Source organism: Diorhabda carinulata, chromosome 3 (assembly GCF_026250575.1).
Source record: "Diorhabda carinulata isolate Delta chromosome 3, icDioCari1.1, whole genome shotgun sequence".
NCBI lineage: Eukaryota > Metazoa > Arthropoda > Insecta > Coleoptera > Chrysomelidae > Diorhabda > Diorhabda carinulata.
Window position 1 is genome coordinate 35,633,828 of NC_079462.1, and position 19,017 is coordinate 35,652,844.

Genomic DNA, 19,017 nt, shown 5'->3' on the forward strand with positions numbered 1-19,017 from the left:
TTACGTATCTTTATATTACGAAAGGAGTTTTAAGCGAACGGCTGCAGGCGTAGATCTTAACGAAATTTCTTCGCGAGAAACTATGTTTCGTATATCAAATTGAAAAGAAGACGCAGACGGATGTCACGTGGTAACGAAGTTTGTTGGTTTCGTCCAGTTCATTAGTTACTTCAGGAAATATTAAGAGAAAAGATTCGAAAAAAATACCTATTGAGCGATTGAGGCATCTCTTTCAATTTTAATTTTGATATATATTTTAAAACTCTAATAAATAAATAATTTTTTTAAATACAACATTATTCTTTCCATTAAAAACACTGTTTATCGTTTTTACATATTATTGAATATTGATTATCTGCTCCTACCAAAGGAGGTTGACACAGTCTGAACTATAGTGTACATAGTGTACAAAAAAAATCTTTTTATAACACAGGAATAAAGTAACTAATAGCACAGTGAAGCAAATAGTCCAAAATAAAAAAAAAAATGAATACCGATTGTGTAAGTTGTAGTTCATTTGTAATTTAATTTACAAGCAACAACAAACATATTCATAAATCCAAGCCACTAGAATCAGCTAAACGTAATGCTTGAAAATTTTGTTGAATGTCAAACATATGATACTTTCAGAAGACTTTATTTTATTATTCAATTTACATATTAAATGATGTACTATAACTATACGAACCCAAGATAATATTAATGGCTTTGCATTCTTTAACTGCAAAAACTTCTACATTAAATCAATTCAAACAGTTTAAAGGCGTTCTGAATTAATTCATAGTAATTATAGATAGGCGTTTCTTCCTAGCAAACAATCTGGTTTAATAAATTCCACGAATATGCCAGCAATACCTACTTGTCGAATCAAAAGGTAAAATGATGAATCCAGTAAACCTTACTTACATTGTGTCAACTCAAGGGAATAAAAACAATATCTTCGGAAATACCACACCAACAAAAACAATATAAGTGGCGCACTAAACTTGTCAACCGTCAAAAAACTGTCGAAACGAGATGAAGATAACAGGAAAATGGTTTAGACAATCCGCGCATGAATACCTGAACGCAACTGAGTGTTGTTAGCTTAAGAAGAGAGAGAGATGGTTCAAAGAAGTCTATTCACCTGTTGTTGGACAGGTGCAAAGAGAGAATGGGCACCCCTCCGTCTTTACGTTATGCGTTGAAATTGGAAATTTTTTTTTTTTTAAATAGCTAACGTAGTATGACAGAGCGAATATTTGAAAAAAAAGTATGTATGTCAGTGATCCTATTAGGAAATGGGACAATGTTGTATATTATCCATCATTGCAAGAAATATTTTAAATATGGTACGCTTAAATATATTTTCTATGTCAATTGTAATTTCAACTGACTTTTCCGAACAATATTATGATAATGAAACGTATAAATGTTGTGTAGACTATGCTCATTAAGACCATTATTGCTTGTTGAGTAGGCATAATGTTTACGTCGATGAATTGCAAATGTAAAAAAGGGAATTCTTAGAACAGAGTATAGTTCTAGAATACATTTTATTTTTGAGATACAAATTTTATTATTTAAATAGAAAATTAACGTATACATATAACCAAATTATAAATGTTTTTGATATTTTATTGCTTCAGTTGTGAAGTCTATTATATTGATTTATTGTCCAGTTATACAGAGTAAGTCACGAGGAACTTCTACCATATATATAGTAGAATTCCTCAGGGAGGATACATCATGTAGGTACTAAACGGAGTCAACTCCTCTTTTATATTAATTTACAGTGTGATTTGTGGATTCAAGGAATAATTTATCCCATCTCTTGTAAATTGGACTTCACCTGTACAGCATTGGTGGATGATTGTAATCCATCTACAAATTCCAACCTCCATCTCCAGAATATAGTCGCTGAACTATTTGAATATGATTTGGGTATAGATGTTTTTGTTTTATAAGACTCTAGTGTTAATTGTAGCAACAGTAACATAGTAACAGCGTCAATAATGTCATTTTCCCGCGCGTGATGGTTGAAACAAACTATAATGTAATAATTGAAATGCTGTGGAAACTCATCATGATAAATAGGGAATTCTACAATTTTAAAATCATAACTTACAAAAATTCCTCTTCCAATCAATTCTGGAGAAATATATTTTCTTCTATATCCTAGCCCTACTCTCTTCTTGGGCCGTTTTTCCAGAAATCTCTCGTGTGCTCCAATACATTTGTAATCTTCAAGATGTTCAATCGTTTCCTTCTTCAGTTTTAGAGCAGCAAACATATGAACGGGCTTAAAGATCGTAACTCCTTCATCTTCAACCAGAATATAAGGTACTCTACCAGACAGTACGTCCTTTGTAGCCTCAGCCGGTACTACGATTTTATAACTAATTGAAAAAAGAAATATACTTATTGGATATTTTATTCACCAAACAGCAAAACGCTGCCGGACAGTATTACTATGATATAGTTTGACAAGTAATAATATTCAATTGATATAATTTGAATGGAATTCAGTTTTACTTTTAAGTACATTCCATATCAAATATGACAGTTCAACGTTATGCCGGGTTATGTAACGCACCAGCAATATATGAATGACCGTCATGCGTGGATTAAACTGGAAGACTTTCTGGCGAAATTTTCTTCTGTGGGTTTGAAACTTTGCCCACAGAAATGTCATCTATTCAGAGAAGAAGACAAACCTTACCTAGGACAAAAAACTGATCCAGAGAAAACTGATTGCGAGTTTATAGGAAATCCCAATTTGAGCAATATTGGAATAGGCTGGAAAGAATTACTGCGTCGGAAGAAGAGAACAAGGGACAAGTATCGCGATGGATTGAACAACTCCAAGAAGATGAGTACAAGATTGAATACCGTAAAGACCATTTGCACAGAAATGATGACACTCTTTCAAGAAGAGCTTGGAAGCAAGCACTGTTACTGGGCAAAACAAAAAGATAGTCAAGTGATTGTGGTGCAGCCAGTAGAGGAGTGAAGTCGGAAAGCCGTCAACAATGTACAATTGATAATAAAGAGATAAGAACCATCTTGGCATTCAAAGAATGTGGACAACGACCCAAACGGCACGATATTTCATCAAAGAGTCTGGACATAGGAAAAGCCTAGCGAATATTGTGCTTAGAGGGGAGCTTTAGTTAACAAGCGACCTTTGGTACTTCATTGGAGCCAAATGTCGCCGCCGAATACTACCCGAGAATCAAAAAGTGATACTTTTCCGGTTCAGAAATATGATTTTACTAGGAAGTACTCATACTATTATTTCTGAGATCAACATAATCATAAATTACAGAATAATTGTGCATAAAATTTTTCATTGCCATTTTATTGTTTATGAAATTGTTTTCTTGACCCTCACTGTTTGTTTATTGTGGTGAAAAAAAATTTTAAATAGATAGTGATGATGATTTCAAATGTACGGAACTCCAACGTAGTGCTGCTTCTGTAATATATTGCTAAATAAAATCCGCGATAGAATATGAATAAACTAACAAATGTTCCATGGATTTTGGCCGAGAAATTATTATCACGGAAAAAGTTATATTAATACTACAAGATATTCGAAATTCGGTCTTTCTACGTACGCTAAAATGACAACTATAACCAAACAAGTTAAGAAATGCGTTTATTGAACAAAGTTTAAAGTTCATTAGGTATTTTGAGAACCTACGTCGCATCTATTTATGAGGGATACAGTTAGTAGCCCCGTTTTAGTAGGTTTTCAATCAAATTTGATTAGCACTCGAAACGCATACAAAATAAGGTGAAAAAACTAATTTTATGGCCCGTCAAATTGTAAACAGTGAATATAGTAAAATAAATTAATTTCACTCCTATAAAATGCAAAAATTAACAGCTTTTTGGAAATGATTGAATGGTTAATTTCGGAACAGTGATGGCTTTTATAATTGAAAACCAATAATAAAATTATCGCTATTGGAACGATGGAATTCTCGACTTTTTAGTGAAATTCTTACACAGTTTACGAAGAAAGAGAACTGTTGGCTGTTACTACAGGAAATAGTATTATTGAACCTCTATTCATTAACGAGAATACAACTACTCAATCTTTTCTACTTGTACAAGTTAATCTCACTTTATGTAGATATAACTAGAGATCACTCTTTTTTCTAGAAACATCTAGTTCAACGGTTAATCAATAAAAGATGAAGTCACTCACCATCTTGAACAGTTTCTACTATTATGACCGGCACAGTTAACGGGCGTGCGGCTGTGTATCCATCATAATTATAACTAATTTGAACACGTTACTTTCTATCAAATAAGACAGTTGTAGATCCTTTATCAGATAAAGTAATAAAATTTAAAATACATTCTTTATAAAAAACGACCTAATTTGAAGCTTCAGTAGACTTTTTTCAAAATTTAATTGAAAAGCAATGTACAAAAATTCCGACTCAAAAATAAAGCGACGTGATTTTGCACATTTTTCAATTTTCTCTAGGGGCCAAAATATAGAAGGTGGTGCTTTATCAAAATGACATTTTGTAAACAAATTGAGTAAAGAACATTTAGAATCTTAAACGTTGTGATGACTTATATCAACAAAAATTGAATGGCATTGAAGATGTTATACGTGAATCTTTTATTAAAACATTGGATAATAAAATAAACAGACCCCAAGATATTTTATGGTATGCCATTGTATGGAATATATACGTCGACTAAAAAAATTTTGTTGTTTATCAAAATACCCCGAATTGTTGAAAATTATTCATTAACATATGGAAACATAGAACGTTACAATCATAGGTTCTCAAAGACAATTTTGTTGAATGCTTCAAATAAGCATTGGGGATGCAAATCTTCAAATGAGTCTTGGAATATGTTAATACTATAAGTATTATACCGAAGAACAAAATAGTAACATCTAAATTTAGAGAGAACAGTAATAATGTGAATTACTTCCTTATTTTAGGTAGAGTTCTAGCTATGTTTAATAATTGTACCATAAAATTTCAAAACTGTACAAAAAAAGGTATGATAAACGCTTCGTCTATGAATTTATCCATTTATTCCCAAAAAATCTATTTATAAAAATCAGTGAGGACCTATATTTACCACCTTGGCCCCCTTGCTAAATCTTTTTCGGTCAGAGAATAATTTTGTGGTCTGCAGAGCAGCCGAAAAACTAGAAATTCTTGAGAAAAAAAATGATTTACAGAATTACCTAGATATTAACATCGGTAAACGCTTCATTTCTTCCTCTTCTAGTTCCTGATATTCTGGTACAGCCGCTTGGGTTGGTGAAGGAGCTCTTGGTTCAGGCGGTGGAGATGGTGCAGGTCTGCCCATAGGAATTAGAGCTTCCTGCATAGTGGTTGTATGGTATTTAGAACGCTCAGGTTTATATAGCATAGACCTGGGATGTGATGGGGGATAAACGTGCTCCGTTTTGATAGATTTTTCAAAACTGCTCAATCAAAACCAGATCTGTACAACAATGTTTCTTACTTATCATTAATAGTGGTATAAACGGTATCCCGTAAATAAGTACTTGATATATAATTATATTTTCACCTTATTTGTTAAAGATACAAACTAATTAAAGTTGCATTTGTTCTCAAAAGAAAGATATACACAATTGTTTCGTTGCAACATATTTATACAATGACTTTATTATATCGACAAATATCGCGATTGTCCTATTTCTGTCCTTTTTTCTGATGAATTTGGATGACTAACATTGAGCTGTTAATAGAAAATATATTTCATTATTCACACCTTGTAAAAACTTCTTCATCAATAAACCTTGTGAACTTTTTAGCTCTATAAGAAGAGAGTATTGGAAAAAAATAAAGATAATGCACTGAAAGGCTAAAATATAATTCGATAGATTTCAGGAACTACTCACACATTTTCATCTTTTTATTTCCTTTTATTTATCCACTCATTTCTATCTTGAAACTGCGAATACCAACAATAAAAGCAATGGTTTCTAACCAATCAAACCATGAATCACTTTAAACACAAGTTAGTACATTATCATCACAGACAGTTTATAAGGTTAAGTTAGTTTCTTATGTTTTTGTCCTATTGTAAAAAGCTAATATTAACACGTCTTCGAGATCCACGTTTCACGACAGATACTGCATCTACACGATCTCATAACGTGACATAGTAGATGACCGATAAGCAGGGACGGGTTCAACTTAAACTATTTGTTTCGACACACATTAGGCAATGAAACGCTGTATATATAAGACTGTCGATAGACACTTTACGTGCTCCAAGTTTAATTTTTTTCGGCACATTATTGCCCTAAATTTATGGGAGGAATGGTTCGATGAATTATCCAGGCCAGGCCTACAGACTTATCTTTCAGCCTTTAGAATATTATTCGGTGTTTTGTGTGTGTGTGTGTGTGTGTGTGTGTGTGTGTGTGAAAGATAATTCCTTGAAATTAAGTCCATCAGCCACAGAAATATAGTTCGGAGGTGAGTGTAAGTAAATTAACCAAAGCTGTACACTTTCTCAAAGACATTAATATATCCTTTAACTGTGAAATTTTGTAATGTATTGTCCATAAAATAACTCAAGAAAAATATGTTTAACGTTAGTATTTTATCAATTATTGTTGCTATATGTAAGAAACAGAGTCAATCTTGAAACGATCTGTATAGATGAATATACAAAAATTACGCCCACTGAATGGGGAAGATATTTCGAAAACTTCATAGCTCAGAAAAAACAATATGAGGAATTTGAAATGTCAAATTACTAGTTTATCTTGTACTAAAAAGTGTATTTTAATAGTCGTTGATTTTTGATGCCCAATAAGAAAGAAAAATTCAGTATCAGTTGATAAAAAAGTGAGTAAGTTCTAACAAAAACTGTTTAATATTTTACAAATATAAAAAAACCTTTTTCTTTCGCTCACTCTTAGAGAGTAGTTTCATAAAAATCGTTTATATCTTCATCATAGAGGATAAACAAAAAAAGGAAAAATAGTTGACGATGTAGTAACCTGAGGATGAAGATAACTCACAGAGGCTTCTTTATAGGTTCCAAAAAACTGTTACTAAGAACTGTTGAATATATAAATATTCATGAACTGAGTCGTCGCAGTATCTAGAGCACCTAAAAGATGCAAACTCGCGATATATATCAAGAGGTAACTATTGTAACCACTAGTAATCCAAAGGCAAACAATAAAGCCAATTAATACTTTAAACATAAATTACATCTAGGATATACTATATTCGGTCGGAGGAGCAAATTGGAAGACCAGGCAGAATTTAATCTAACCAGTGAAAATTGCTAGTGTTTCATTGTAATAGAAAGTGAAAAATAGGAAGTACATTTTGAATGTAGATTCAAGAATATGATTTTAAAAAATTAGATACACCCGTGATACCATGCAACTTGTCAAAATTTAAAATTTTGGTAGAAAAATGATTCATATCTATTCTTCTAATTTAATGTACTAATTTACGGGACACGTTGTATAATCATTACTTTTGTTGATAGAAAATTGTTCATAGAATCAAAATTTTATCACCGAAAACCTAGCAAAAGGAAAATATATCATCGGATACTTATATTTAAAAGTTCTAGTACATTTCTATGGTTTTTTGTCTACATACTACAATTACCATGGCGGAATAATCATAAATATGAATAAAGAATATGATATGAGACTTGAGTTACGTGAAAATGGATACACAGTGTGAAGAATCTACAATTTTCATTACATTAGTAAAAAATAAGTGTAAAAAATACAATTTGATTTCTAACCTTTCAAGATCTCCGTGAGGGGCTCGAGAGGGGGGCAAATTTTGATGTGTTTGGAATAAAAATAACTTAAAGGCACACTCAAAATAAATATTTAACAAACTTGACGTCGAACGGTTACTTAAAGAATGACAATTAAGGACAAGAATAAGTCAGATATCTAGTTCGACAATCTATTTGTAGACAAGTTAATTTTGATCCCAACCTCCTGGCAAACGTTTATAATTAATTACTACTGGGTATTATTCTCTAAAGAAGTGTAACGCTAACAATGTTCCCTGAAGTAAAAATAACATCTACATTCGAAATATACGGTTAATTTCAGGCAGTAATACAGTTAAAAAAAAACAATTATTCTTGTTTGTAAATCTATAAAACTGTTTTCGCGGCTTATTCATTCTAAAGAATGACCCATATTCGCATAATTAGAATTTAAATGAACGTCTACTTTTGATTTTTAGATTTTAAATAAATATAGAATCTGTATTAACACAAGAACTCGATTTTTCCCACTTAGAAATGTCGAATTGATTTGAAATTTGCCATAAGGACCAAAAGAAATGAATAATTTAATAAATTCAATCATATACATATATCAATAATATAATAATTTCATAAATTTCTACAATTAACCCTGCTAGGTCATCAGGAGACTATGTAACGGAATAATTGGAATCGATTTTCATTTTTCACCCACTGATCACACTTACCAAGCATCAATAACAAAACATCGAGTTAATAATTCCATCCTATCTCCGAACCAATATCATCAGGTTCAACGGAGTAAATAGACATTGACGGCGGTGTAGTGTTGTGCAAAATATCGAACAGCAGTTGAGAGGTTATGGACATACCTATAGTGAGACTGAGAATAAAGTAGGACAGAATAGTTACACTTAGGGTAAAACTTGATTGTTAAAGATTAACAAAGTCCCACGGTGAAACATTAGATGAAATGATTAGAGTGTGAAATAATCCATAATACGACCTGATTACAAATAAATGATAAGTAAAAACACTAAAAACACATGTTTGTATTTAATCCAATTTAAAAAAAACGAGGGTTCTTCATAAAGTTTCCGATCTAACAAAGAAACAAGACGTTTGTTTTTCCGAAATCTTTTCCATTTTCCAAAAAGTTGTAAAACCGTTCTGTATGTATTGTATTATAGCAGAGTGTGAAAACTATATTATGAGGAAACAAAAATGAAAAGGTGTAAAGTTGTGAGAAGTATCTTAAAAATTATGTATTGTTGTGAATATCATTTTAGTGCTTTTACTCCTGTAACCTCGGCCAATGTATAATCTAATCTAATCATAGATGATTATTGATATCAGAAGAATAATCAGAATCTGAAAACACTTTAGAAACACAAAAATGAACAAGAGTTTTCTTCCAAGCACAACCAACACCCTGTTTAGACTTCGATAAATAAAGGACGCTCCCTTATTTTGGTTCAATGATCATTCTATATAATTAAAAAAAATTATCAAGTGAAATAAAGAATTTTAGAACGGCGACATTAATTTTCTCGTCATTGACTTTACAATATGACAATTTCAATAATGAATTTTGTTTATTGCATGCAGGTTTCTTTTTTCGCAGTAAGGACTATTTAATTAAAAAAAATTCGTCTGCTAAAAATCACTTAATCAGTCCATATATACGCATACCAATTCTCTCATTTGAAATAAAAAAAAAATAATTTTCTTTGTTCAAAGCTATAGTTCTGTGTAGAAATTACTAACAGGTTGTTTAAAAAATTTTTTACGATTTTGTCAAAACTACCGGCACCGTTGTAATAAAATTCTATTCGAATATGTTTTGAAATCTGATATATACCATAAATTTGTTTTTACACCCGACTTTCGTAGAGATCAATAGTTCATACCAAGCAGTATTCAATATAACTTTTTGATGGTTTGATTCATTAATCAAAAATTCAAATCAACATAATTTTTTGTCACACCAAAAAAGTACTATTGGCAAAACTGGATACTGTGTACCGTTTTCTACATATTTTGCTTTAAAAAAGTTGAAGTAATAACCAGTGCTGGTATTCTGGGATTAAGTAACGACCAACGGTATATTCAAAACTTTCCAAAATAAAACTAGAATAAAGTTCATCTTGGCGAGATGTAACCATTAAAAAAAGAAAATTCAACATTTATTGGAATCAAATCTTAGTATTTATGACGTTAATTATAGTCTAACAAAAATTTATGTAAATTCATATTAACACAGAAACAGTTTTTTATGGTAAAATCTTATAATTATAAAACATACTTCGTAGCTATTCTGAATAAATAATTATCTAGTTATCGGTTATAATTCCCATAAAAATAATGATAGACTGATTTATTTGGTAACAATAATTTATAATTATTATTAATGGGACACTTAAACTAATTATTGATAACACTAGCTAACAAAAAAATATTGGTTTATATCAAATAACTTCACGTGATTTTGGTTCCAGTGTGGTAACATTTAGGATTGTGATAAAAACGCATGCTACATACATTTTTTCTGTAGCTATAAAGAACAAAAAGTGATAAATGACTCCTTTCCGCGTGCTACATGTTCCTTGTCGACTGCGCAACCGCTCCATATTGCCGTCGTCTTCATAACAGCCAAAACCAGTGTTGCCAGAGCTAGTACAATTGTACAATTTTAGTGTATTTTATACGCTAGTACATTTTTCCTTTTTTCTAATACATTTTCCTTGCGTTCGCAAATATAAAGTTATTTTATATTTTAGTTTAATAAAATAAACTAGAAATTGTACTAGATTGTAACAATAATTGGAAAATTATAAAAAATAATAATTGACACAGTCTATAACATTTTTGGAAAAAAAAATTAATTTAAACTTATGTTTATACATCTTTCTATAATTTTATTAAATTTGTTTGAAGTTTGTACAATCTAGTACATTTTCTAGTTCAATTTTTACATTCAGCTTTTAAATTGTGGCAACACTGTAAACTACATCTTTCATTAGAAGTTATCTTAAGCCTGTTATGAGATAATGAAATTATCGAATACGGATTATTAACAATGACGTCAACCAAAGCTCTGGCAAACTTCTGGAATAATTCAACATATACTCAAGCTCTTTGCATCTAATGAAAAGTGGTTAAATTTACCTAAAGCTTAAGTTTGTCCTTGTACCTTTCAGCTGCCACTGGTAATCACTTTGCAAACACATGCACAGATATCCACACGAATCGAACAATATATTTTTTCTATTTTCTTTTTTTAACAATTTTATCTATAATTTTACCAATTCAATTTTATATTTTCACTGGTTTTATGTGATAAACGTACAGTTGTTAAATGTACAATTTTTATATGGTACAGTTTCCTTTTTTAAATCTGCGTAGTTATTTTCTTTGATACTATTATAGGTAGATGTTGATTCTATTAAAGTTTCGGTGAATATTTTGCATCAATATTGATGGCATAGCTCCGTGTTTTTTTCAAATGACCTTACAATAGTATTAGCAATGTCTGTTTTTACTCAAGGAATGTTCTATATACGTTTCTGTTATTGCGTTTGATTTCCAGCCACCGAAATTTTCCACTGTTAAGGCATCATCTCCTGCATCTGCAAGGATAGTAGCCTCTGAACGACAGAAATAATATCCTGAATGTAAATTATATTTGGTAATTTTAAAAATACAGAAATTATTTTTGGCTGATTACCAATTTTGTTAATTCTAACTACTTTTTTGATACATTTTTAATTTTTGGTAATTAACAAAAAATTGTTCTAGAGACTTCAATAAACATACCAGGAATTACAAAGAATCGTTCTGTTTTTGCTTTTATATCAATTAATTTAACTTGAAATTCATTTTATAAAATTGTAACATGATTTATTTTTCAATTTTCTCATTTCTTGACAACAATATCCTCAAAAATCCACACTACCTAAAATTTTATGCAAATTACTATTTATAATACAATTTATGGAGTCTACACTCCATAATACAATTATTATCAATAAAAACACCTGCAGCGGAGATTGAGCCAACCATAGATTAATATTGATGTTTTGTATATTTGTATGGATTATTTAAACTTACTTTTCTAAATAAATATTCTTACTCCGGAGCTTCTAGTAGAAACTTTTTTACTTGCTCCAGAGTTCAATTTTTTGATTTTTTAGTACTATATCCGGTAAATTGTAATTTAAGAAATCAACGCAATTTAGTGTAACTTGAAAAGTCAATGTTACTTTTAATATTTATCATTGTTATTAACATTGGATGTGTTGTCCAAAGAGTCGAGGGCTTGTTTTTAGTAGATATTTCTTTCGTATAAGCAGTGATGACATTTTCTGTTATATTTTTTATTCCGTTTGTCAGAGTCCAATCTATGAACTTTTTGCAACAAAGTTCATATTTACTTTTTGATTTTGTCGTAATAATGTGTAATACGTCTCCTTTGCATATCTGGTGAAGTATTATTTATTGATTCATCACTGGACTCACTAATTTTTTAGAAATAATTTCTTTAAAAACTATAGGAAAATTTTGACAATTCATTTTGACGTTACTTTGAAATTAAAAAAGAAGAGTTGATGGGTACTAAACGCAAATGCTGTTTTTAACTGAAATGACCTACATTTCCATTTTCTAAATTGTGCAGATAATGGATAAACATACATGTGGATGTAGAAAAAATTATTTACTGCATGGAAGAATAAATGAAGAAACTGAAAATTTACGTAAATATTATCCTGAAAGTGATTCGTCCGGGGAAATGATTTGAAGGTGGTTTTCTGTTTCATGGTAGATGCCCTTGTAATTAGTGATCGTTGAATAAAAATACGTATGATAGATAGTTGTGAAGTTAATACTTCATTTGAAGAAGTATGAAAGGATACATAGAAAAAGCTGGGTACACACAAGGTGGGTACGATTATTGTTCAATGGTAATCAAAAGTTGATTTACCTAAATTTTTCGTAGTTATGTCACAGTGAATCAAACTAGGGTACACCATTATATCCAAGGAATAAAAATACATTTGAAATAATGGACTTCTTCCAAGAAACGTGCTCCTAAAAACGCACTGTTGTTTTCAGTCAATAAAGTTATGATAAAGTTATTGACATAAAATCATTTGTGAAAGTTTATGCATTAATGAAGGCAATTAGCAGGAATGACGTAGTCAAGAAGGCTAATTTCAAACCCTTATAATGTAACAGGAATATGGAAAAAAGACTCGTCTATTGTGAGTGCAATTACAGAATTTCAAATTTCTAGCTTTACTGAAATTTTAGAAAAACTCAATTTTAGTCATCAACTTTTAAGGGTGATATCTCGAAAGTGGTGGGCTGTGGAAATTCTTCATTACCATATAAAATAGTTCAAGAGGTATAAATACGCATATTTACTACTACTAAAGTATAATTATTGTGATAACTACTATAAGAAATACTCTGTAATATTATTAACACCAAAAATATAAATATTTACAAAAATTTTGTTAATCTATTAGATAACTAAAAACGCACAATAATAAAAAATTAGTTACAGAAAGTGTTCAAATGTATTTAAAGGTTTATGATTCATAAACTCACCTTCCACTTGGTTGATTCCAAATATACGTGTTGTGTGGGAAGTAGATATTTGTTGATGTAACATTTTAAAGTTGATATGATGAGGATATGAATTGGTGTGATAGATGATTGTTTATTCTTTCACAAGACACTCGGAAACACACAATTAATTTGTATGAACAAAAATGTTTTAGTCTATTTTAATAATCGGATCAAGCTTTATTTACAAGTGTATAAAAAGGATTTTGAAAAGATTTCATGCATTTGTACGGTTAATTAATGTTTTTAATCTCCTTACATTGTTTTTAGTCTTGAAATAATTGGAAGAGTCACTATCCGGCACAACACTTAAATAATCCTCGATTCTTTTTTCGCGATTTTTGTTAACGTGAATGGCGGACATCATATGCATGGGCTTAAAGTTTGTCACTCCGGTTTCATCTATAAGAACATAGGGCACTCTTCCAGCCAAAACCCCTCTGGAGGCGTCTTTAGGTATAACCGCTTGTAATGTTCCGCGAGATATAAGTACGGGAAATTCTATATTGGTTTTTTTTACTAAATAATCTTCTATGGCGAGTAAGTTTTGTTTTTTCATTAGTTGCAAAGGTATGCTTCTAGAGGTTAATAGCGGCGACGGATTTGAGATAAGCACTGCACTCTCTCGAATTAACTGTCGAATTCTAGGATCTGATTTAGCACACTCGGGATTTTTCCTAATTCTTGCGATGGCCGTTTTCAAAGAATAATCCCGTTCGGAAAGTTGCTTTATAAGAGTCATCCTTTTAAGCATATTGATGCTTTCTTCTAATAGAAAATCCTGTGATGGATTAGATAGATCCTCAACTACATCATCCAGCCCCAAAGCTTTAGCGAAACTGGAAGCTTCTCTTATTAATTCGGGATATGTTGATTTTTTCTTTACCTGTTCCAAATTTGAAACGAGTGTAAACCTTATCGTTTCGACGATAGATATTTGAAGAACTTTAACTGCGTCCTCTTCAGATGCTATATCTTTCAACTGATTTTCAAGATTTTCGACAAGGTAATGAACTATAATTGGATTTATTTTGAGTATTTTTGCAAAAGCAATATGCATCACATTTTCGCCGCCCAAAACTTTTTCAATACTCTCGATTAGATCGGATATCGACATTTGTTTATCGACTATCATCGCAATTATACAAACTTTTGTATCTTCGATTATTCTCGTTAATTGTTTGAAGGCCGTTTCACAAATTTCATCTCTATCCAATTGCGTTTTCATAACATTAGTTAATTCCAAAGTTAATTTAATATCATTTTTCATCGACTGCGCTAAAATTCCTCCGATAGTTGTAAGAGCGAGTATTTGATCTTTCGGTCTATTTTTAAATACATCATTAGCAGCTACAAGAGCAGTTTTAAAGAGTATTTTAAGTTTGTTTGAACAAGAATGAAATTTAATTTCGTAATCACCGGCGTTTGTACTTAAATACGACAAGTCTATGTTATCTGCTCGTACGCTATTTTTATCGCGAAAAGTCGATGCTCTTCTAGTCATTGTTAAAAGTATGTCTACCAATCTATTAATAGTATCTTGATTGTCACTTATTTTCGAAGCTATTTCCAACGCATCTTTTTCGGTGGCGTACGAAACTAAATTATTTTCGTTTTCCATATGTTGACGTCGTAAGTCTTCGAGCTTTTTTTTCAATTGGGCTTTTTTATCTTCTAGATTAGCGATAATATCGTCCATATTGTCGAATAGTTGCATTCTTAATTTTTCCATTTCCAATCTGTGTTGTTCTTGATTTAATCTGATAGCTTCCATGTCGAGCTCTTCTATTTCTGAATTGTTCAATTCTACACTGGAGATACTTGTAGATTTTTCTTCAGAATCGGAAGGTTCTTCGGCAACTTCTTCAATTATCATTATTTCAAGTGGTTCGATTGGAATATTGGGCTTCTTCTTTCTTTTCACTTTTCTTTCGCTTTCCGCCTGAGGTGGAGGGCGTTCTTCGGGCGTGGTTGCAAAAGTAAGTTGTCCATCGGCGGTTATAGCTGCTTGAGATGGTAAAAACATCGGCTCTTTTTCATCTTCACCCATAATCAAACCACTAATTAACGTCGGTTGATTGTCAACGTTGGTAGTTATTCCAGGTACATACTCGTCGCCGTATTCATTTTGTACAGTTTGTCCGGGTATGAAGACTTCTCCGTCTTCAGTCAGTACCATCTGGCCGCTTACGAAACATTCTTTTCCAGAAGATAGTCTTACTTTGACTCCACTTACCCTACGTTTCTTTTGATTTTCCTCCGGTGGTACATTTTCAATTTCGGCAATTTCCGCATTTCCCATACTTTTGATTAAGTCCGGTATTTCGGTTATAGTCGGAAGTTGATCCAAGATTTTTGGGCCGTGGCTTAGAAGAGTTTCGTTAACGTTTTTAGTCGATTCCAAGTCATCTACCTCCATCTCTATTGGAATCTCAGTTGTAGGATCTGAAATTTCGTCTATAACTTTTTTAGCGTCTTCTTCAAATTTGTTCCAATCTAAATTTTTCATAGTCCGTTTCATCATCTCTTTGTAAGCTTTCGAATTTTCCCATTTCTGTTTTTTTCTGCGTTTCAAAATTTTTTTAAGTTCCTCTTCCCATTTTTCTTCGCGAAGTTCTTTTTCTTCGAATATTCTGGCGATACTCATTGTATATTTACCATAATGGTGTTGTTTTTCTTCGGCTTCCGTTGTCGCCCCCTCCCCGCACATTAGTTTGTCAAAATTTCCTTCGAAATATTGAATTTCTATAGGAATTTTTTTCTTATCCTTAAGCTTCACTAAAATCTTATCAGTTTTTTGGGAAACCATTATATCTACGATGTCTCCATCCCTGATTGCATGCTCAAAATCTGATTCAAAGACGATATTATATTTTTTATCGTGTACTGTATACGTATAACAACCATTTTTTTCTTTAGTTTCTAGAATATTGAGGAGCAATTTATGATTTTCATTTTCCAAATCTAAGCTCGGTGTCATATAAGTGTAATCACATGATTTAAAATGAGGCAATTTTCCAAAATTTTCTACTTTTTTCGATCGTTTTTGAGCGTGGTTCAACAACACTGGAATATATCGTTGAATTTTAGCTCCTAAAAGCCATTTTCCAGTTATCCTTAAAGTACGTAACGCCTCTTTTGGATTAAGTGGTTTAAGTAGAGGTAAATAAAAATGTTTTTTAAAAATCTTACTCGCTCCAGTAATTTTGCAGAAAGATAGCACGTAATTTACCATTTTTTTTTCAATAAAATTTAACACCAGCTTTATTTATTTTTATTACAACAAATAATGTAAACGTTTACAGCGATATTAATTATGAATGAGTTTTATAAACTGATGACCGCGTCGTCACTACACTTTTTTGTATATATATATATATATACATATATATAAAACAATTTTTGTTTGTAACAATTATTATTTATATCAAACAAACAGGATTCGAATTCGATTCGGCTCGTTCGACGTCAGATACTACCATCGCCGCGTCGTCGATGTGACTGAAGTGGCGTCGTCGGGATGTTTAGCGGGCGGCGCTCTAACTGCTTCGGTTAAAATCGTTTTCCAAAGTCGTTACCATAAGTGTTCAGGACATTTTGATATTTGAGCATTCTTGTCGCACTCTTCGCTTTCTCTAAGATATCCTTCGTTTTTTCGTCATCGAAGAAAGTACCTTTCTTTATGCTATTCTCCAACTCTCTCAGCTTCTGGCTTTTTATGACTGGTTCTATGGGAACATACTCTTTGGGTTTTTCGAATTTCATATTTTTGAATTTTCTTCTCATATCCAACCTTAATTGATCTACTTTCGATTCTTCTTTTAGAATTTTTTCTTCCAACCTTTCCTTCATCCTCTTTTTTTCTTCCTCTTCTCGTTTTCTTCTTTGTTCTTCCAAAACTTTCAGCGGGTCCTCCATAGGTAATCTCGGCGTCCTAACAATAGGTCTTGGAGGAGAATCAGTTTTTTTAATTTCAATCGGAGGTCTCTTTTTAACCTTCTCTTTTATAAGTGGCTCGGGTGGATCTTCAATAACACGTCTACGAATGACAATCTCCTCCTCGACTTTTGGTTTTCGTTTCGGCTTAGGTGGAGGTGGGGGACTGTCGGAGAGTTGACGCCATCGTTTCGGTCGGTCTTCTTCGGTCGCTTCGAATTTCAACTGTCCTTCTTCGGTTATAGTCGAATCACCTGGCAAAAACATCGCAGGAGATTCTTCCTCTCCCATTACAAGACCGGGAATCAGGGTTGGCTCGTTATCGTCATTGATTGTTATACCGGGAGTATAATCGGTATTGCCGTCTTCGTTGACAATCGTTTGTCCGGGTACAAAAACTTCATTGTCATCGGTTTTAACCATCTGACCAACAACGAAACACTCTTTATTACTACTAGGTAGGATAATTTTAGCTCCGGATACATTTGATATTTCGCACATTTCCCCGCTCTCTAGATTTTTTATAACCTCTGGTATTTCTTTCATTACAGGTAATTGGCTGAGAACTTCTTCTCCGCCCGCTTTCAATTTTTCCGCTACGTCCGTGGTGTGATCCATATCGTTAACTTCCATCGGTATATTTTCTTCTTCGACGACTTCTTCTTTTTCTTCGACGATTTGTTTGGTTTCTTCTTCGAATTTATCCCAATCCATGTCTTCCAGACATCCGGATAACATCTGTTTCCAATCAACGTTATCTTCGCCCTTGTGCTTCTTCTTCCTCTTATTCGCCAGTCGCATCATTTCTAATTCCCAATCCTCAACGCCAGATTCTTTAGCTTCGAAGAATTTAGCTATGGTCATCGTTTCTTTACCGTGATGATGCTCTTGTTCAACATATTCTTTGGTCCATCCACTACCGCGATAGAGCGGAACATTTTCGTTGAACGGTGCTAATGGGAGAGTAACTTTGATTCCGTTACTCAATTTAAAAACGACTTTTTCGCTACGTTGAGCCATTATTATGTCAACAATATCCCTATCTCTGACGGCTTTTTCCATTTGGGAATCAATTACTAAAGTGCAATTCTTATCGACTACTTCGTATATATAATGTTGCCCTTTGCCCTTTGATTTGGTACTCAAAATTTTCTGTAATACGGCGTGATTCTCCATATTATCATCTAAAAATGGTTCGACGTAGCGTTCGTTTTGATGTCGTTTTATTCTTTTCTTGACTACCACCGCGCCTTTTCCTCTTCTTCGTTTTTCGGCAAGCTTCTCGTCGTGCGGCTTAAGAACCGGAATATAATGTTCTATTCGATTACCAAGAACGTTTTGTCCCGTTATTATTTTTCTTCTCAAAGCGTCTTTAGGAGACAATGGTTTCAATAAAGGAAGATAATAGTTCCGTTGGAAGAGTTTGCTGGCTCTGGTTATTTTGCAAAGTGATATCTTCACATTGATAGGCATCCTGACGACCCCGTTCCAAGTCGAATATAAATTCAGTTAAATATTTTTGTTAAACTAGTTAAGTACTACTCTGTCCACGCGCGAATCGAGCACAACAGCGATAATGAACTAGATGTTTTAAATTCAAATGGATTTCAATAAATGCGGATGATGATTGTATGTAATCGATACTTGGCCCGATTAATTGTTCTTAAAATAGCACCATGGACTGATATAATTGGCAGCTGC

At 32.3% G+C, this 19,017-nt stretch overlaps 1 protein-coding gene and 2 long non-coding RNA genes across 3 annotated transcripts in view; 1 reads left to right on the plus strand and 2 right to left on the minus strand.

Annotated features, from left to right (window-relative positions):
- The window catches only part of LOC130891793 (uncharacterized), a 54,890-nt gene that overhangs the window by 33,826 nt on the left and 2,047 nt on the right, over window positions 1-19,017 (minus strand). Inside the window, exons 2-3 of the mRNA XM_057796757.1 lie at window positions 16,942-18,825; window positions 13,640-16,630 (exon numbers count right to left, since the gene is read on the minus strand). Coding sequence (XP_057652740.1) covers window positions 13,640-16,630; window positions 16,942-18,825 — 4,875 coding nt within the window. The remainder of the gene's footprint in view (window positions 1-13,639; window positions 16,631-16,941; window positions 18,826-19,017) is intronic.
- On the minus strand, window positions 11,588-12,168 carry LOC130891578 (uncharacterized). The gene is made up of 2 exons (XR_009058924.1): window positions 11,863-12,168; window positions 11,588-11,707 (listed from the first exon to the last, which is right to left on the minus strand). It is a non-coding gene; the product is annotated as an uncharacterized LOC130891578 (long non-coding RNA).
- Window positions 12,305-13,263, plus strand: LOC130891575 (uncharacterized). Its single transcript, XR_009058922.1, has 2 exons — window positions 12,305-12,690; window positions 12,749-13,263. It is a non-coding gene; the product is annotated as an uncharacterized LOC130891575 (long non-coding RNA).